Genomic DNA, 21,433 nt, shown 5'->3' with positions numbered 1-21,433 from the left:
CCGAGGAAACAGCCCTGACTCATTGCTTCCTAGGTGGGGGTGAAATCCAAGGATCTGTGTCCAGTGGGGGAACAGCCGAGGACGCTGGGATGGGAGGCGTGTCAGATCCTGAGGTGAGCCACCCGTGGGCTGGAGCCCAGGACCCCAGCAGATGCCTGTGCATGTGAGGACTGATCTTCCCTTGTGGGCTGGAAGTGCTGCCCTGTGAGGGGCTGAGTCATGGGGAACATGGAGAAAGCTTCTGCGTTAGTTTGCTTGTGCTGTCATAACAAAGTGCCACAGACTGGGGAGCTTCAACAACAGAAATTTAGTTTCTCACAGTTCTGGAGGTGGAAGTCTGAGATCAAGGTGTCAGCAGGGTGGTTTCTTCTGAGGCCTCTCTCCCTGGCTTGCATATGACCATCTTCTCCCTGTATCTTTACATCTTTTTCCTACTTTGTGTGTTTGTGTTTAAATTTCCTCCTCTTATGAGGACACCAGTCATATTGGACTAAGGCCCACCCTGATGGCCTCCATCTATCTTAATTATCTCCTTTAAAGACCCTGTCTCCAAATACAGTCACATTCTGCGGTACTGGGGGTTAGGGCTTCAACATATGAATTGTTTTTGTGGGGGACACAGTTCAGTCCATAACAGCTCCCTTAGGTGGAGTCTGGGGAACAGCCTCTTTCCATGTCCCAATATGAGCCAGAGTTCACCAGAGACCTTGGCAAAGGCTGTGATGAATTCTTGATGAGTTGTCCATATCAGTATGGATTTCATGTCTTTGCTGGGAGAAAAGTTTTACTTGTTGAAGCCTGGTTAGAGCACTCTTGTAGTATTTTAGGTCTTTTGAAGTATGTGATATTACTTTCTATGTTGATGCCAATATAATTTATTGTGGGTTTTTCTTCCTGCTCACTTCAGGTGTGATAGCACCTGAGCCTCTGCACTGCTGCTGCAGGCCCAAGGGTTGCTTGTGTTCACTTGAACCCTTTGTTTGCTTGAGTTTCCCTGAGTTCTGTCAATAAACCCTTCCCATCTGCTTCTTTTGACCAAAGTCGATGCTCAGGAAAGCCCTCGACATTCTGGAATCTGGGCAGTAGCCACTGATAGGATTTTCTATTATTTTCCATCACAGGGTATTTCCTCTGAGCTCTACGCCAGCCCTGGTGTCCTGCCTTCTCCTCTTCCCCTGAAAGGGGCTGTTCCTCTTTACAACCCATCTCAGTTCCCTCAGGTAAGGAAGCCTCAGGGGGAGGAATTAGGAGCACAGGTTTTTGGTTAAGGAGACCTGAGTTTATAATCTCAGTTTACCACTTACTGTATGTGAATTCTTGAGCAATTATTTAACCTCTCTAAGTCTCAGTTTTTGCATCTGTACAATGGGGTTAGTATCAGCTAACTCACAGATATGGATGGGAAGGGCCTGGCACCCAGAAAATGCTCAATCAATGTAGCTATTATTAATATTGCTCTTGACCTTTAGTAGGTCTTGAGACATGAGAGACACAGTTGGTGTTGGTATCAGTGGTGTGTGGGTACAGTGTCACTCTGTCCTGGGTGTGAGGGGATCATTGCAAACTTTGAGAGAAGCAAAGCTTCCTGCTGCTTGCTCAGTGACCTGGGGCAGACTCAGCTCTGCTAAGAATGTATCATTTGGCCTCCCCTCTTTATAAATTCGAATTTCTTTTTACCATGTTTAGGAGGCAAAGGTGGTGGGTGAAGGTAGATAATTAGAATGCAACCCTGAGAAGTCAACTGCAGCTGAGGTGTTCTAGACAGATGCTCAGGGTGTCCTGGCTCAGGCCAACCAGTTAGCCCTGGGAGAGTCACACCTGTTCGTTCTTCCTTTCCAGCTGTCCACAGCTGCTAGCCTGAATCGGCCAAATCGACTCACTCAGCGCCGCTATCCCATTCAGCCATGCTGAGAGTGAACATATTCGGTGTGTGAGTTGAAAGTTGCACTGCTTCATGATTTCAGTGGATGTAACTGAGAGTGGCCACCATCCCAGGCTCATTTCCAGGAGTACAACTTTTACATTGCCCTCTGTTTCTCAGTGTCCCAGCCCCTCTGCATATTCAGGCCCTCAAGGGGTTCGTGCTAGCCTGTTGCCTCCACTGGGCACTTAGAAGGCAAGGGGACAGGATCTCCCAAGACACAGCTCAGTCTAGTCTCCTTACGATTAGCTTCAGAATGATGGAAATTATTGCATCATATGGAAAACCTGGGTGTAGGAGCAGACTAAGTGAGCAGAGTGCCTTGGCAGCTGCACTTACAATGGTGGCTTGAGATGCTCAGGAAAGTTAGGGCCCCGCCAATCACACAGCTAGAATCAAGGATGACGTCCCTGGGCTCTACAGCAGGAGATTATGGGGGGAAGGGCAGGGGCTCAGAACAATCTTCTAGACTAACCTTGATTCCTTCCTTGGTCTTAGTTACAGACCGATACATGGCTCTAGTTAGCAAAATTTTCATACTGAAACTTGATTATTGCTGCCTTTCATAATTCTCTCTTCAGTGACATTTCAGCAGTTTTCCTTTTGGTCCTAGTTTTGTGCACATTTTCTATGTGGTTCAGATTAATTATATTTCTCTCACTTTCTTAGCCAGTCCTATTTTTTCACATTCTGGCATCTGGCTATCAAGTTAGATTGCTGTAGGCATCATATTGTCATGGTAACTACTGAACCTAATGATGCAGATGGATGAAACATCAGTATAATAAATGATGGGAAATGTTTCCTAAAAATTCATTCCTTCTATAATGGGAGGGGAAATGAGTGCCTGATATTGTTAATGCCTCCCTTCCTACCTCAGGCCTTTGCAAATTGATGTTCGAGGGTCACTGGAGCCAGAGGGAGGATGGGGACATCTTGGAAATTTCCATTTCTCCTTTCAAACCCAAAATAGGAGTGACTCTTGCTGTCTGTCATATTTGCTGAAAATTGCTCCTCACAAAGGACATTTTTGTATGTGTAATTGTACATACAGGTTTTGTACTTTAATGTAGTATGGTTCTGATGTTGATAGTGATTAAATCCAGATAATTTTATAGCAAATGCTTGTCTCTGATTTTTGCAGAGGGAGAAAGTACATTGATGGTCGCTTCCCTGAAGTCTTTCTGATAATGGTTTCCTTGTGTGATCAGGTGTGACGAGCTGGCAAGAGCCCTTGGTTAATAAAGAATCTAGGGACTGGTCCTCTTAACTTCCAAGTCTACTCTACTACTACTATTTTTTTAATTTAAAAAATATGGACAAAAGCTCCTCTGATGCAAATCAATCACATCACTAAATGTTGCATATCCTGTTCCTGTAGTTTTTTTCACCTCTTAGATTAAATTAGAAAATGCATACATAAGTGTTTTGCACTTGGAAGGCCCTCGGTAAATGCTGTTCCCTTTTCTTCCTCTAAAGTAAGGGTTAACCCTTCAGTTTGGTATGCTGACACCCAGTGGCGGTACTACGGCATTAGCGCATTAGCGTGTGAGTGTCACAGGAGCCAAACTGCCTAGACTTTAATCTCGGCTCATCCACAGTTTACCTTGTAACCTTGGCAAGATTACCTAACTGTCCTGTGCTTTAGTTTTCTTATCTACAAAACAAGGACGATAATAATAATGATAATGATAATAATAATGATAATAATAATAATAATAATAATAATAATAATAATAGTACCTACCTTGTGGGGACATTGCAAGAAATAAATGAATCAAATTCTTAGAAAAGTGCCTGGTACATGCTAAGTCCTTTATAAGTGTGCAATCTTATAAGTAAAATCTTGCCTTTTTTTTTTGCCTACCAGATTTAACTGTGGGTTTTTCATTTTTGATATACGTATATAACAGGAATAATAATTTTAAAATACTTCTCAATATGTGATCTTATTGCTAAGCAAGTTTCACTTCCTTTATCCCATCTGCCCCCAGTGTTAGGCCGTGAGGCTTAGGGCCCCCGGGAACAATGCCGTGGGGAAGTCCTACCCAATAAAAAGAAGCACTGTGGAGGAAGACAGTGAGGACCACAGAGGAAGGCACAGATGCCATATGCCTGTGTTCTCACTTCCTCCTCCTGTCAGGATTATTCCTAAGACCAGTGGTTACTACAGTGCTCAGCAAAGCAAGCCCTGAGCTTAGTTACTTCCCAGGCAAAGGCATACTCAGCAGTGAACACATTTTCTGAGGCGGAAAAGTCAGGGTTTTTATGCACTAGAAAGGGAGGAGGTTTATGGTGTTTATGCTAATTCATGATTGAAAGTTTTTCTTGGGCAAAGTCAGAACGTGTCCATTAATCTGTATATAGTTGGCTAAAACAAGTCGCATTGCTCATTGGTAGGAAAGTTAGGTGCAGTAAGGATCTGAGGAACCGGGGTCACTCACAGTTCTTAGTTATTCATCAGCTTTGGCTGGGTAATGGTGCTGCTGCTAAAGGTCATGGTCATTTTGCAGGTTCAGCTGGTTAAAGCCAGTTGTGGGGCAATGAAGCAAGTGCAGCTGTAAGAGAGAAATATTTTCCCCCTCCTTTTACAAGGCAGAACCTTGAGGAATAGAGCAGGTTGTGATAGAAATATACTGCTAGGAAAGGGAAAGCATTGGGGGTAGTGGCCCCTCTCCTCCTCCATTGGCTGGGGGAGGCTGCAAGACTTGAGGAGAAGCCAGTGTTGGCTGGGCAACTTGTCCAGTGCATATTGGGAGCCATAGCAGGTCAGCGTTGGGGATGACCAGATAAATGATCTGAGGCCGAGCCCCCAGCTCCCTGCAGCCTGGTGGAGTGTGGACTCCAGTGGGGAATAATTGCACAGGATTGCAAAAGGCCAGCCAGGTGGGACCAGTAGTGCCCCAGGAGACAGCAGGTCAGGTCTGGGCCAGACCAACCACCAACGAGGAACAGGGTACACTGAATAGGTCACAGGTCCTCTTTTCCATCACCACGAGCCATAGGGGGAGAGAGAATAAACAGAATTCTCTCTCTTTTTTTAAAAAAGGAATGATCAAAACACATACTAAAAGAGGGAAGATCCTGAGGTATTATTAATTGGCAAGATTGTTTTTTTCCCCCTGTTCCTCAATAGGGTACAAGCTGGAGGAAGAATAGATCAGTTATAGGAAGTAAGCCACATTTTCCTTGAAAAACTGTAGTATTGTGCAAATTTGTGATTCTTCTCTACACATATAATTTAATGTTTATATGAAAACATTTAAACTTAATGTTCAATAATTTGAAAGAGAACAAACCATTAGGTTCCGTTTAAGTGTCTTTATCACAGATCACCATTCCAGTCCTCTGCCTAATCCTCTTACATGGCTATAAAACTGCAAACGAGCCTTGATTCCTGTCACTTACTCAAACGCCCCTTTCAGCCCTTCCTCAAGCTTCAGATTGCTCAGGATCAAAGCCTCTGCTAGCTTTTTTTCTTTTCCCCCATAAAGCTTTTTTCTTTTTAGTCTCTTCCTCTGAGCAACCAAGAAGAGAAGTAAGAGACGGCATCTACCTCTTCGCTAAGTCAGAATATTTTCTACCCAAGAGGGAATATGCAAAACACTCCTGCTTGAAAAGAATAATAGGTGTGTAATTTGGGTCTCTCCACTCACATGAGTTTCTCTGACACGTTTTCCCCGCAAGAGAGTGGAGTGGAAGTGACTTTTCCCTCTTCTATTTGCTGTCTTAAGCTGGAAATTGCATGTAGCGTGATGTGTAAGCAACAGGGTGTTAGGAACTTAGCTGAGGTTGCCCCTCAATGTGGCTTCAGCCACCACCTGTGCCCATAAAGTGCTTACCCCAGGCCGTCGTCCCCTAGGTCCTTCAGAGATGGTTTCTCAGTGAGATTTAAAGTTATTTTGAATCAGGATTAACAGCGTATTAAAATATTTTCATTACAGTCTCACTAAGTGGAGGACTCTGCTTCCCGTACTTCCTTCCTTTTTGTAGATTTATGTCTCCAGGTAATAGTGTTTCTCCGGAACAAGGTCAACATTAATTTAGCTCACACAGACCTCTGCAGACTGATTGTTCTTTTACTTGAGATGCTTTCCTGGCCCCTACCAATCTTAGAGGGAGCCGGTTAACTATCCATTTTTTAAAGAATCTCAAGAGAGGGGGATTCCATGGCTTCCCAAGAGGTTTCAGCCTAGAATTGCATATCCTCAAACATTAAGAAGCTGTTCCTAATACTTTATACCCAAATCCCTCTTGGGGCTCTTGAAGAATCTCAGCTGGTCCTCAGTGGAGATGGAAAACAGCTGCTTACCACCACCTGTGCCTGGAACTCTGTCACTTCCTGGAAGGCCATTGAATCATGCCTCAGCTTATGAAAGAAAATCGTACAAAATGGGGTTTTCTTTGGGAGAGCTGGCGATTAAACTAGATAAATGCTTGGAGTCTTTTGGCAGCTGCAGTGGTCATATATTCTGAATTTCAATAATAATAGTAATAATATTTATTGAGGACTTTGGGTCATGCACTGTGGTATGCATTCTATGAAGTATATATAGCACTGTTATTTCAACATATAATATAGTAATATATGAAGAATCAAAAACTGAAATTTTTTTTAGCTGCATATGCCCAGGGACATTTGTTCACTTATTTATCAAATATTAATTGAATGGTATGTCAGGCATTGTACTGTTTTCTCCACAAAGATGGTCTTGACACTGAAAATATACTCTAGAGGGGGACACAACATAAACACAAAAATTCCTTCATGATGAAATGAAAACTGTTATACTAAACTAAAAGTGAAAGTGTTATACTAAAGATATGTACAAAGAACTTTGTACATTGATATCCCTTAATAATATAAGGACTTCACATATGTATATAATTTGGGGGACATATGTAATATGTTCCAATTGTACCACCCCTTTTAGGGAAGACCGGGGTGAACTTCACTGCCAGCTGTGTAGAATGGCACACCTGTTGGCCTGACTTTCAAGTTGCATTAAGATGGGGTGGATATACATGAAGCCTGAAGAAGTGAGGGTAACAGTGCACTTGATCACAAATACCATTCATGACCTCTGAAAGGAAGATGATCTCAGTTAGACTTGTCAAATTGCCATCACATCCTTCTTGCCCCCCCCCCCCCCCCCCGGCCAAAGGATTCCAAGGCAAGGAAAGATTAAATATTGCTATGGAACTCCTCTGAAGGGAAGAAGCCAAGTGGGGATTGTGTGTGGGATTGTGTGTGTGCACATACATGGGCAGCATTCGGAATGTGCTCTTTACTCCCTAGAGGATTACCCAGAAGACAGATCATCCGTGAAGCATCTTCCAAGTGGCTGATCCTCTGAAGACGTCCGCAGAGTCCCACCTATCAAAACAGGATGTAGTAGATTCTGTGTCAATAAATCCAAACTTTTGTCTAGAAAATTTGAGCTGTGTTCTACAATCATGATTTGGGATTGTGAGGAAACCTCATTGTCCTGGAGTGAAAATAATTTGAATTTTGGGCTTCAAGATTTCATTCCGCCTTTTTTATTTAAATAAATACACTTGAATTAAGAATAAACAAGAGCCTTACAGTCATGACCATCTTTATGTAATTTTTCAGCTTCTTCTCTTTGCAAACAACAGACCAACCCCCCAGCTCACAGATGGCGTTAGTCATCCTGATAATGCACATCAATTAAAACCTTGAGTCAGGAGCCAGCCATGTTGGCTTTGCGCAACAGGTGTATAACTGATTCACTGAAATTTGCTAAAACAAATTAATTTTGCAATGCATTGGAGTAGCTTGCAACTTAAAGGTAATTGACGTTAAACACCTGAAAGAAGGAATTATTTGCAAACAAAACAATCCCTCCCACTTTATTGCTTTGTAGAAGCTGACTTTTGTGGTCTTGGGGAAGACATTGTGATAAGAATCAAAAAGTTTTCAGTTCCAGGCTCACATTTCCCACTGGTTAAACTAGTGACTTTAAGGAAGTTCATTGAACCTTTCAGTGGTCCCCAACTTCTCAGCTAACAACTGGAGATTCGCTCACTCAACCAACATTTGTTTAGGACCTCCTAGGGACAGATGGGTAAGAGCAAAGTCCTAGCTCTCAAAGAGCTCACAGACGAATTGAGAGACTAATAAATGACCAAGTACCCAGGGTAGTTGTCGCTCCAGGTGCTATTGGTCTGTCAGGGTGGTCCTTGCCTCTGCCGATGAGGCAGGCAGGTTATGGGGAAGGTTCTGAAGAAAATAATACTTATCGATGAGAAAACCATGGCCCAGAGAGGCTAATCAATTTTTAAATCCCCTTGATGAAACTTCTGATTTCCAGGCTGACGGTCTTTTCCTTTGAATATGAGAACATAATTTAAAGGGTAAAGCTTTTTTATTATTAACATTGAGGGTATGTTTGTAGCAATAAAAACATCAATAATAATTATAACTAAGATTTTGTACCAGATATTGTTGTAAGAGTTTACATGTGTTTATTCATTAAATTATCTTATCAACCCAATGAAGTATTTGAAGAAGCTAAGGCACAGAGTTCAAATAACTTCCTTAACTTTACACAAGTAATCATGGGGCCAGGAAAGCAACACGCTAGGTGTTTTATATATGTTGGCTTCTTTCATCCTTGAAACAACTCAGAGGTAGCTTTATTAGCCTCAGTTTGTGGATGAGGAAATGGAGACACAGAGAATTTAAGTACTTTCTCCAAGCTCACACAATAAGTGGAGGATGTGGTTTTAAACCGATGCCATTTGGCCTCAGAGCCTGTACCTTCACCTTTCGCTCCACTTAGTTTAAAGTAGGTATGTCTGTATTGTAAGCTGAAGCAGGACCACTGTCCTTTTTTCCCAGTCTTGCAGTGTCTCAGCTATGGTGATTCTCTGTGCCTCTTTCCCATCTGCAACTGAGGGATGTTACTCATGATCTCAAGTGTGTATGTGTAGGTCTATTTTTTTTTCCATTAGACTTGTGACTTAGAGACATGGGCAATATGATAACTTACTCATCTTTGTACTTCCAGCACCTTGCACAGTGTACCTAATAAGTGCTCAATATTCAAAATAGACCTGAATGAATAATTTCCCATCATGAGAACCTCATAACTGTTTGCAAGAAAATGTCTACAAGTCATATCTGGTCTAGAGGTTGCCATGCAGGGTCATCCTGTTAGAATTTGATCCTTCTCTGCACCTTCAGAAGCAAAATCAGGTTTTGGTAAATAGTAAGTTCTAAAAGAAAATCTGTGAATGAATGAATGGCTTAGTAAGGGAGGCAAGGGCTACAAAGGAGAGGATCATTGCAGCTTCTGAGAAACAGACCAAGAGAGGGATGACAGCGGTCTTGGAAAGAGGGAGCCCAGTGCTCTTTGCAGAGATCCTCAGGCCTGTAGCTTCTGGGGCAGCTGATGGGAGGAAGTGCCCCGCTTGAAGTCAAGGCAAGTGATGTCCTGCATTTACAATCCTCATTTGACTCTCAGGGGCACTTATTTCTGGCAGAAGCATTTCTTGGTTTTAAAAGATACTTCACCCCTTTACAACCTGTGTAATTGCTATTGGAATGCTTTGGCCCAGTAGTGTCTTAATTAGGTCAAATTTTATACCAAGGGCTTTAACTTAATGCTGCATTTGCAAATAAAAGCCCCCCCCTTACCCTCAGCACTACCAGGAAAGATTCACATTTTCTAGATGTGGGGGCACCCTGACCCAGAGCCCATTTGGTCACTCTTCTAGGGGGTAGGATGGGGACAGGTTCCAGGAGAGCTAGGCCAAAGGAGATGTGCATGCAAGGAGAACCATTTAAATTCTTCTAGAAGGAAAATCCTGTCTCTTAAATCCTATCTCTTAAGTTACCCTGCTCCAAGCATTGCTTGGATAATTGCAGGATCCAAGGCTGTTCGTGTTTAGTTAAATTGTCTAGTTTTGCTCTCTCTGTGTTAAAAAACCCCCCACCTTTTATTATTTGCTTTGATTAAGCAGAACATGCCCCTAGAGTTACACCCTTCCTCTCCCCATCATGCCACCCCAATAATGAGAAGTAAGCCATCTGCCAAGAAAACAAACATGATATAAAAATTACACAAATACATAATGCATAATCCCCAGCCCAGAAGGAAGGGAGCAGCTGCCACCTGGTACCAAATAGAAAACACTTTAATATTTATCCAGAAGAGAAGAACCCTGAACAGGCTGATTCCTCTGTGGGGTGGGGTGGAGTGGGGGGTCAAGGGGAAGTCAATGATGAAAATCACCTCCAAAGGACAGGTGTAAATAGAGTCCCAGTGAAAACCAATTTGGTGAACTTAATGTTGCTGTCCCCTGTCTTGGGGCACACTAGGGAGGCATTGAAGGAGGCCATCGATCTGTCACCGGAAAGGGGAGAAATGGGGGAGAAAGGAGGTGATTGAAACTGAACTTCAGTGGGACTTTTGCTCTAGCTGGAAGTGTAGCTGGAGAAATAGGAAGCAGAGCTATCCCTGAGGTACGGTAAATTGGGACTTTTGCTCCTCGAGCTGGGGAGTGGTACCTGTGAGTTTTGAAAATCTGGTCTGGCTGTAACATTTCAGACAAGCCTCTTTTCTACTTCCCAGTCTGGATTAAGATAAAAGTTTACCTCTCTCGTCTAAGAAATGCACTTTTATTGCCTCAGTCAACTCAGGGCGTGCACCGATTCATATATAACTCCTCTCTAATTCCTTAATCAAATGCTCTCTGAGTGAGTAGAAATTCAGTTATTGGAAATTATGCAATGCATGGAAGCTAGTCAATCTTCTGTTTTATTGATAAATTGGAATGTTAAAACAACTATGCCAGTGGACATGTCTTTCTAAGACAGAGGCAGTTTACAGAGCTGTGTAAATCAGAAGTGTCCTTAAACTGTGGTTGGGGAGACATGATATGGCAAAATGTCTACCAATAAAGTGGAGCATTATAGCAAATTACCCAGTTTGTACATGCAGGCAAAGCTTCCTTTCTCATACCATGTTGGAGAGCCAATAAAGCTTGCAAATGTGATGGGAGCCACAATTTCTGCCTTTGTGCAGCTGTTTATCAGCAGCTTTTAACACATCTTCACATATTAATGAGGTGGCATAGCAGTTCCAGAATTAGAACAGTGGGATGTGTCATTGTCTGCCTTATTGGAAGATATGCCTGCTGTCAGCATTGTTACCCAGGTCCATACAATGAACAAGGAGCATGTTGGTAAGGGCAGCATGTGCATGCTACCTCACCTCCCCTGTGCCCCAAGCCCCCTCACCTTCTGCCATACCTGGATGGGCCCTGGCACTGCTGTTTGCAGGTCTTTCTGCAACTTTGCCTCCTTGTTTCATGATTAGTCTGTCAGTAGGGCTTGGAAATTCCTTTTTGCTTCCCCATTTCCTAATATAGTCTCTGGCATTCAGTAGGTACTTCATAAATGTTGAATGAATGAATGAATAAATGAATGAATGAATAAGTAGACAGGCAGATGGATAAAAGTGTGCCTTCTGAGACTGCCCTCTGCAGGCACAACCTGTCACTGTGACTTCATGGAACAAAATAGGTGTTTGGTAGGGCTTTTCTTGAATTTGCATATACAGGTAGAATGCAAATAGGATCTTGTCAACTAAGAGTGGTTAGAGACTTTAAGAAGCATTTAACCCAGTGGTTTCCAAATGCAGATCTGCAGTTTTCATTGCAAAATTTTTACCAGTCTGCAATGAAATGACAAAAATAAGGACCATGTAGTGAGTTTTTCGTAGAGCTAAATGAATTCTCTGTTAGAATTCTGAGATTAGATCTTTCTACATTATGTGATATTCAAGTGTCCTTTCTTTTATAAAATTATGGTAATAGATAATAGCTTCTTTTTTTCTCAAATGCCTTTTCTGGCAAAACGACAAATTCCTAAATTTTTGTTGATTCTTGAATCTCCCACATTTTTTGGGGGGGGTGGAGGGAAAGAGGGGACATTTTATTGGTATGTGAAATCCTAACGTCTGGAACCACTGATTTAATTCATCTCTTTCCTTCTGAAAAACAAATTCACTGAAATCACCTCTTGGCCTTAAATGAGACACTGAGCTACTTAAACGAATTAGCTCATTTCAGTAAATGGTAAGAAGCTTCAAGTCTCACAAGTCCCTTTCTGTGTTGTCTCTTCAGAGCAGGAATCCAGGCAGGGTCTCAGCTTGTAGCAATGCCATAACTAAGATGTAGGGGATTTCTTAAGTCCAGGTCAGTCACAGTAACAGAGGAGCACAGAGACCCTATTTACCATCATCTAATGTGCTGTCTTCTGCCATGAATGTAGTTGCTGTTTTGTCTTTAGGTAGAACATGTACGCGCTCTGATTGTGGGATGGGGAGCACCTCTCTGAGCTATGAGAATTCTAGCTGATGTGAAATGTGGACAAATAAAAGGACTCTGCATAAACACACTTTCTTAATCATGTTTCCTTTCTCAGAATTCCCGCAGCTCTTGTCGTCTATGCTGCACAGCGTAGCCTTTGGTTTTTACATTGTCTTCTGCTCTCTGTTTATTATTCACAATTCTTATCTCCCCTAAGGAATGGGAGCGTCAGTTATTAACTGATAAACTTTTCCTCTCATAAACTCAATCTTTTCTGGAGGCTGTTGGCCCATACTGGTTCTACATATGTTGGAAAGATCTGAGAGTCTGGCGACCTGGTTTCCAGCCCTGGCTCTGTGACTGCTGGATGACAAGTTGATGAGCGAGTGCTGAATCTCGCAGCACCTGGCTCCCTGTTGCTAAGAGAGAATAAAGGTACTGACCTGCCTCACCAAGACAAGTGTCATGTGCATTAACTGCCTAATGATGCTAATGCTCTTTGAGAATATGAATGTGAAACATTATCATTATGGTTAATACTAGACTTCAGTTCTTAATTTTTTTTTTTCAAAGAGGCAGAAAAATTATTTAAAGAAGTAGTGAATAGAGGGTTACGGTTTGTTCTTAACTCATGACTGACTTTGATCAGAATGGCATAAGCAGTCGGAATGTGGTCTTAAAGTCCTGAAGGTAATTATTTCTACTTCAGGGCATGAAGTCTTCTCTTTTTTCCTCCTCCCAGTGGGGAAAGAAGAAAGAAAGAAAAAACGAGGAAAGCTAATGCTCTTAAAAAATAAGATGATTTCTATATGTCAGGTCTGAAAATAGTGTCTCCTAAAGCTACTGCTACAAAAGAGGATGAGCTGAAAGGAAAAGAGCCGGCACAGAGCTGGCCTCAGTGCCTCCATCCTGCCACAGGAGGAGCCAGGAGCAGGTGGGCTGCTGTGATTTTTAGCACAGCCCCTCTTTGCTTATGAGAATTCTAAGAGCAGAAGGATTCTTGAAGATCTGATAATCCTTGTCCAGAGCCTTTTCTACTTGATAGACATTGTTGGTTCCTCAGTTATATAAATTTCCTATGGCTGCTGTAACAAATGACCACAGACTTAGTGACTTAAAACAACACAAATTTATTGTCTTGTAGTTCTGGAGGCCAGACATCTGAAATGAGTCTTGGGGGACTACAATCAAGCTGTCTGGGGGGGGGGTTCCTGTGGGAGGCTCCAGGGGAGAGTCCGTTCCCTGCCTCTTCCACCTTCTGGTGGCTTGTGGCCGCGGCACTTCCATCCCGGCTTCCATTGGCACACTGCTTTTCTTCTCTGTCAAATCTCCCTCTACCTCCCACTTATAAGCCTCTTATAAGGAGGCTTTTTATTACATTGGACCCACCTGTATAATCCAGGATAATTTCCCCATCTCAAGATCCTTAATTTAATCACATCTTTAAAGTCCCTTTTGCCATTGAAGGTAACGTTCATAGGTTCCAGGGGTTAGGAACTGAATATCTTCTGGGGCTATTATTTAGCCTATCATACTAGGCAACAGCCCTTATCACTTTTTGCTTTCCTATCAGAGCCCCAATTTTGCTAGGCATCCCAAGACCCTGGTTTCAGGGTACATTGGTCCCTCCCAGCCCTGGGGTGAATCTTGACTAAGCTGGGGTGACATATGATCCTATTCCACTTGCCAGGCACTGGTCAGGAATGGGCAGGGGCTTCCACTCTGCCAGTGGTACAGAAGGAGAAATCTGCTCTTTGATTTCTGGGAAAGCTCCCTTCACTCTTAAAATGATACCCGGGCAAGGGATGCTGTCTCTTAAACAGACTCTGGATAGGAGGATTGTCAGTTGAGGACGTAATGCTTGCCACTGCCACGGCCAACCATGAGGGGGCAGGTGGGAGGACAAAAACCAACATGTTGAGGCTGTCTGAATGGAAAGATGGGAAAATCTGGGTCTTTGACACCATTGTTGAGCTGTTAAATTAACCATGCCTAGAACCTTTCTCTCTATGCTTGTTGTGGAGACAAGGAACCCCATTAATGTTCTAGTCCCTCGGACTTGGATCCTCTGTGACATGAAGCTACTAGGCACCACTAGAGACCCACTAGATTATGCTTCTTGTAAGTGTGGATATGTTTGCCCAAGACCTGTCCTAGCTCTGAACCTCATCAATGACTGCCTTGGAGCATTATAAAAACCTCTTTGGTGGTCTTTGGTAGTGTGTCTGACTCTAGAAACTCATCTTCTTGATTCAGGAATTACAAAAAAGCACTGGGTGTCATTTTTCTGCTTTTTCACCCTACATATTTTTTGAGCACTTGCTAAGTGCCAGCTACTGCTCTAGTCACTGAGATACATCAGTGAATAAAACAAAGTCTGCTCTCATAGAGCATATATCCTAGTGGGAGGAGATAGATGATAAGTAAACAAAGTATAACATGTCAGGTGGTGATAAGTGTTACAAAAAAATAAAGCAAGGCAAGGGAAAGAGAGTGGCGGTTGTAGGAGTTCCTTTTTTACATGGGGATGCCGGCCAGGGAATGGCCTCTCTGACAAAGAGTTGTTTGAGCAGAGACCAGACTGGAGTGACAGGGTGAGCCATGCAGATATCTGGGGAGAAACGAGCCAGTCCAAGGGAACAGCAGGTGTAAAGGTCCTGAGGCTGAGCATGCCTGGTGTGTGAGCAATAGCAAAGAGGCCAGAGTGCTGGAGGTGCTGCAAGAGGAGGGGGTGGTAGGAGAAGAGCTCGGAGAGGTGATAGAAACAGGTCACGGAGGCCATAGAGGCCAAGGTAAGCACTTTGGCTTTTACTCTGAGTGACAGGAAAACTACTGAAGGTTTTGAGCAGAGGAGTGACTGACATGATCTGACATACATTTTATTCACTCTGGCTTCCTGGTGGAGACCAGACAGGGGGTGCTGGGGTGGGGGACATGAGGCTCTTGCAATAATCCAGGCATTAGATCATGTGGTTGCACCAAGGTGGTAGCCATGGAGACGGTGGTGGGAAATGGTTGAATTCTGGATATATTTTCAGGGTAAAACTATTAGAATTTGCTGGTGGATTGGCTGTGAGGTGTGAGAGAAAGGAGTAAAACCTGACTCCTAGGTTTCTGGCTTGGGCAGCAGGAAGATGGGGAAGACTGCAGGAAGAGCTGATTTGTGGAGAAAATCCAGAGTTTGGTTTGGACAGACTTGATTTGAGATGTGTGACGCTAACAGGTAGAGACATGCGAAGTCTGGCCAGCTGGACTGCTAGTCCACAGTTCAAGAGAAAGATAGGGGAAAGTCCTCAGAAAATAAATATTCAAAACCTATAATGTCTGCTTTCTTGCTAGAGGACAAAAGCCAAGCCATTTAATATGACATTTAAGATTTTCTATGGGCTGGTTTTAGCTTCATCTCTCCTGCACCCAATGCTTCAATCACTGATATTTGTCAAAACCCCATGCCCTTTCATGCTTCGTGGTCTCTACCCATGTCGTTCCTTGACACAGAATGTGTTTCGCTTCCTTGCCACAAAACTCCTGCTCATTCTTCAAGGCCTGTGAAACCTCTTCTGATTTCTTTAGTTGAAATCCATCATGATTCTGTTCTGTTCCCAGAGCACAGACTAACTTATATCTGACTACTCGTGTATAAGTCTATATCCCTACTAGATCGTATGTTCCTTGAAGGAAGGAAAGGATCATGGTTCCTTTGAGCCATGATCATGGTTCATTGATCCAAGATGGAGAGAGACATGGGTGGGATCCTAAAAACCAGGATTCTCAATCAGTTGCAGTTCACCACCACTGGTTTTGATGTAGAAATGAAGAAGAACAAGGCCAGACAGTAGCACACTATTTATTACTACAGGCTGTTGGCCAGCACTCCCACATGGAGCCCATACCCTGGGTGGGCTGGCTTCACCACGCGTGGGTCAGGGCATCCTCTTTCATCCCAAGGAGTCAAGGACTGGACTGAAAACTGTCTTCTTTTGTCCTTTTTTTTCCCCTGAGGCTCATGCCCAGGTCTTGATTACTCTGATAGTAAGAACAGAAAGAGCAGCTAAATCTAACAAGGAGACAGGCTCGGAAAATAGCCTAGAGCAGAGCTTGCCTAAGCCATGCTCCTGACTCTGAGAGTTGGTTGGGAGGAAGCCAAGGGAAAGGCTTAATTTACCAGGCTAACCAAATACGAGGACACAATCTGGAAATAAAGTCAGGGACTTAATAAAGTAGGGAGAGAGCAGGTCAGGGATACAAGAGGATTTGACTTCTTGCTCATTGCACAGAACTTCCCACCCAGAATTCTTGGAACATTAGTGTTCCAAGTCAGGTATGTTCTGCGTTGGTGCACCTCGTCCTCGGGGTGAGCCACAATAAGGAGAGCCCCAACTCCCACCACTAGATGGCGTCCGCCCCTGCATCTTGTCCTGATTTCCACGTAGCAGATGCTGGGTAAGGTTTCACTGGATTTACTGAATTGGATAAATCATCAGGGACACACATATACTCCCAATGGAAAGATTGAGGGGTTACTGTGTATCAATGACAGCAATGGATATAAAAAAAGAGGGCTTCCTTGGGTTCCTAACAAGATATGGTTTAGTACAGTGTGTAAGAGTAAGAGTTCCAGAGCTGTGTGATTTTGGATGAGTTAACTTCTTAGGGCCTCAGGTTCCTCATCCATAAAATGGGAGTAATAATGTTTCTTACCTTGTAGATTTTTTTTTTTTTTGCTTGATTAAATGAGTTAATACTTGTAAATACCTGTAACGTGCTGGGCATATAGTGAATGTTGGATATGTTCTAGCTATTTTATAAAAGTGGGATAGCTATAAAATGGCAGAGAAAAGCTATCTCAGAAGACATCTCTAGGTCTTGGTGTCCAAGAAGGTTTGAAATACTTGGGGAAGAAATACATAGTTTTTATCACATCCTCAGCCTCTTTTATCTGTATATTTCTCCCTGCCTCATAGCCCATATCCTGGCAGCATGAATGACCCATCTCATCCAGAGGGAAATCTTATTGGAGCCAGTTATGAGGCTGTTATTTAGGCAGCTGCTTTTTGGCATGATCCCAAGTGAAATGTTTGAGCTGGCTCTTCCCTCAAGCTCAGAAGTCACCTGGCTAGTGTGAACTTTGATGACCAACTTTGGGATGCTCGACTGAAATCTCTGGCTTATGTCACACCAAGCAGGTGGTTTGGGACCCAAGGGCACAGCATTTGGCAACGATGGTTGTTGGAAGGTTACCAAGGCCCAGGAACATTCTCATCAGTTATGTGTGCGTGCGAGTGTGTGTGTGGTCTCTCCAGATCAGTGAAAAAGGTCTCACTAGAAATCTTTGAAGCAGCATTTTCTTCCCAACTTGCCTGGTTTTCATTGCTCAGAGTGTCGTTTTTGCGTTGGCAGTCTGAGGGTCCTTTGCAATGCAGCTTTCTGCTCTTTTCTCAATTCTGTTTTGTCTGACCAGTTAGAAGTCTGACCTGGGAGTCCTGCATACTTTTTTTGGTGGTGTCTTTTTACCTCTTTTATTTACCTTTTTTTCAGCTGCATTTCCCCCATTTCTGTGAGGACCATCCCTGAGATGTGAAAACTCTTCCTCCTAACAGGCATCTGTCAGAGACCGAGGGACTCTTAGGTAAATAAAGATTTTTGTTTTGATACCTGATTAGTTCAACTTCCCCTTCCCCCATATTCCAGTGTCAACAACTCCTACCACTTTCTGAATCCCAAGATGGGGATTTACATTTAGAATTAGGAAAAAAAAAAATCAATGCTTAAAGGCTTCTCTTCTTTGAACCTTGTTTAGTTAGATCAGTCATAACTTTTTATTTCCCATGATAGATTTTACACAAGAACATTCATTCAGCTCATATTTACTAAGCATATCGTATGTTGGGAACAAGGCCCAGCTCTAGGTATTGAAGGGGAATATAAAATATATACTGCATCTCTAGCTCCATATCTACACATAAAGTGTAGATTATAATCTAATAAGGGCATATGACATATGTGAAAATGAATGAAATGGTGAAGGCAATATAGTGCCACAAAAATGATACAACCTGAGTGTTTTGAGAGGAGGGAGGGTTTATGTCTGATTGAATGGGAGTGAGGGCTGGTGAGAGCTTCCTGGAAGAGGTCGCATTTCAACCAAGGCTTCTTGCAGATTATCTGGCATGTTTTTCTCCGGGAATCCCAACAAGCTGCCTCAGATATCAATATTCCCCAAATAACACCTTAGACTATTATGTGTGCTTCTTCTTGCTCTTTTGCAAGCCACACTGGGTGCAGACTTCCTAAATGGAATAGAGTGTGTCAGTGTTTATTTGCATGGTTGGGTCTCTGCCTGGCTCTTGCTGAGCCCAGGCATATTGGGCACCACCACTCCAAGGCCATTGGTCATTGCCACGTGTGTGTACAGACTCCTATGCATTTCCAATCGGCTTCAGCGTCTGTTCTGAGTAGGGCACTGGGCTTGGACTTCATCTTGATCAACACCTTTTGCTGAGATATGGCCAGGGTTACACTTGACCCAATACCCTGGAAAGGGTATCAGGACACCTGGCTTCTTGTCCCTCTACCACTAATAGGGCCATATGAACTGGGGTGAATTGCTTCCCTCTGCATCTCACTTTCCTCTTTGTAAAACGAGGTTAGTCAGAAGAGATCACAGGCACTCCCTGTCCCAATTGCCTGGGGCTCTCTGATGTGAGCGCGGACATACCTCAACACGCTGTTGTGGGTGGGCCCGCTGGGCCAGCCTTCCAGGGGTCCTGGTGCCTCAGGGCAGGAGCACTGTGGACACTCAGGGGGCGGTGGAGATCCTCTTGGACTTGAATGGGTTCTGACCCAGCTCCAGGGAGTCTACTTCTCTGGCAGACCCTGTCTCTTCTATTCTGCATCTCTCCTAGCTTCCAATAGTTCTCAGCTTCATTAAGCTTCTCCTTCTCATCAACGTGACAATCTAGAGGCCATCCCACCCCCCTTCCGGGATGGATGAAATGCTCTGGTCTAAAGCCCATTTACAGAGTCTACAGGAAATGTTGTTGAGTGAATGAAAGAACTGCTGACCCTGCCTTGCTAATGGGAGCAAAAATTGGTAGGGGGTGGGGGTGAGCAGCAGGGGGCAAAAAAGTCTTACTCTTTATAGATATATATAGTATATCTGCGGTAATGGTGGTTAAGGGAAAATGTCTAAAAAGGCTGCTTTAGGGGGACCACAGTGAGGAAAACGTTGAGAAACAGTGCTCTGGGACCACATGACTTTTCCTCAGATTGTTACAAATATCTCTTTTCTCTCCTAACAGGGAAGATGCCGCTGAAGTGTATGAGATGTAGGAAGACTCATTCCTCTCTCCCAGTGTACTTGTTCAAAGGGGGTGGCCCACAGTCCAGCTCCACAGGGCATTGCTCATCACCCATGCGGCCCTTTGTGGCTGCCTGCAGGGTCCCAAGCCATCTTCTGAGAGGAGGCAGCTCAGTGTGAGGCAGACCCAGCTTCCAATTCCAGCTCCTCTGTTTGCTGTGTGCTTTTGGGTCAGTTACTTCACTTCTCTGAACTTCAATTTTATCATCTGTAAAGCAGATAGTAGCACCTACCTCATGATATAAGAATTAAAATGAGATGATATATTTACTATACATGGTACACAGAAGATGCGCAGTGTAAATTCCCTTTGTTCTTTCTTACACCAAGATTTACTTTCTCTTCTCTCCCCTCCCCTCCCCTTCCCTCTTGTAGAGGGGGTGAGTGCCCGAATCATTTCGACTAGTCCTTCCGGGTTCCAGGCACATCTGAGATTAATATCAGCCAGAATTTGATCATTGTTGCCAAATCCTAAACAACTTATTCTGACATGCGGGCCACATGAAGGGACTTTTCTCAGTGCTAGGTGATGCTAATTACCATTTGATCTGAAGCCAGAGTTACTTTCCTTTGTTTAATAATTTATGTCTTCTCTGAGAACACTGAGCTAAAGTTAAAAATTACAGAAAGGGATGATTAATCTAAATGCCAACAAAGCTAACCTGCAGTAAAATTGCCCAAACCCTACGAGGGCTGCCACTCACTTGCAACCCGAAACGCCAGGTGGCACTCAAGGGAGTGTGCCCGGGAGACAGTAGGAGAGCTGAGCTCTCGAGATGTCAAGTCTCGGTCAAGCATGCTCTGTGGGTGTCACCAGCCCCGGTGGCTGAGAGGCATGGCAGGACCCACGGAAGTGAGCAAATGACAGTACCAGGCTCCAGTGCATGGTGCTGCACCTTATTTTTCATTTATTCTTTCATCAGGTGTTTATTGGTTATCTACGATGGGCCAGCTGCTCTACTGGGCAGTGTGCGTAGTCACAGGGTGGACATTGTTACTCTCAGGCTGCTCACCCGGCACAGCCTCCGTGTAGCCTGAGGATGGAGTGCAGAAAAGATGCACTGATGCTCAGTTGTCTTTTCCTTCCCCCGCCCCCCCCACACCCCCCAAGTGGCAATGAGTAACTACCCTCTCCAGTACTTTTCCTCCTTTGTAGCAATTTGGAAGGGTGGGAGTTGGAAAGGCTGAGAGAATAAGACTGGAATAACAGGAATAGCCATTTAAAGCAGTTGCAGTGTGCCAGGTACAGGTCTAGGCATTTTACATACAATGTCTCATTTAACTGGTACATATAGTAGGAAAAGAGGTTTGTGGTATATAGACAGAAACAGATCTGGAATTTTCTGGAGTGTCCTTCCTGATGAGATTGAGAAACGCAGCTTCACTCTACAGTTATACTTTAGTTGATTGAGGGCTGTTGCTATTGGATTGTGCGTTGACTTTGTGGAAGAATCCATCCCACAAGCTGACCTCGGCCACCCGGATGCTGAAGGAAACTATTTTAGTGAAGCTGTGACAGACGTCCCCAAGGTGTCACCAGTCAGGGTTCAGTGAAAATAAGCTGATCTTTGCACTTTCTGTTCCCTCTGGTTGGAAGGCTCTTTCCCCTGCAGCCGCATGGCCGGCTTCCTTACCTCTTAGGGCTTCCTGCAAACACCGCCTTCTCAGACAGGTCTTCCCTGGCCCCTCTATTTACAGTGCAGCATCCCCTGCTCTCTGTCACCCTCGCCAGTTCAATTTTTCTCCGTACCCCAGAACATTATCTAAGATAACATATTTAACTTTATTTTGTTTATTTATTCATTTTGTCT

General features: G+C 43.7%; 1 protein-coding gene across 1 annotated transcript in view; it reads left to right on the top strand.

The window, feature by feature from the left end:
• SEC16B (SEC16 homolog B, endoplasmic reticulum export factor) overlaps nt 1-1,911 on the top strand; it is a 36,304-nt gene extending 34,393 nt beyond the window's left edge. The window contains exons 23-25 of the mRNA XM_063105914.1: nt 34-113; nt 1,122-1,220; nt 1,840-1,911. Coding sequence (XP_062961984.1) covers nt 34-113; nt 1,122-1,220; nt 1,840-1,911 — 251 coding nt within the window. The remainder of the gene's footprint in view (nt 1-33; nt 114-1,121; nt 1,221-1,839) is intronic.
• The last annotated feature ends 19,522 nt before the right edge of the window (nt 1,912-21,433 follow it).

This window comes from Cynocephalus volans, chromosome 8, assembly GCF_027409185.1.
Source record: "Cynocephalus volans isolate mCynVol1 chromosome 8, mCynVol1.pri, whole genome shotgun sequence".
Lineage (NCBI taxonomy): Eukaryota > Metazoa > Chordata > Mammalia > Dermoptera > Cynocephalidae > Cynocephalus > Cynocephalus volans.
This window is presented reverse-complemented; position numbering and strand designations above follow the sequence as displayed.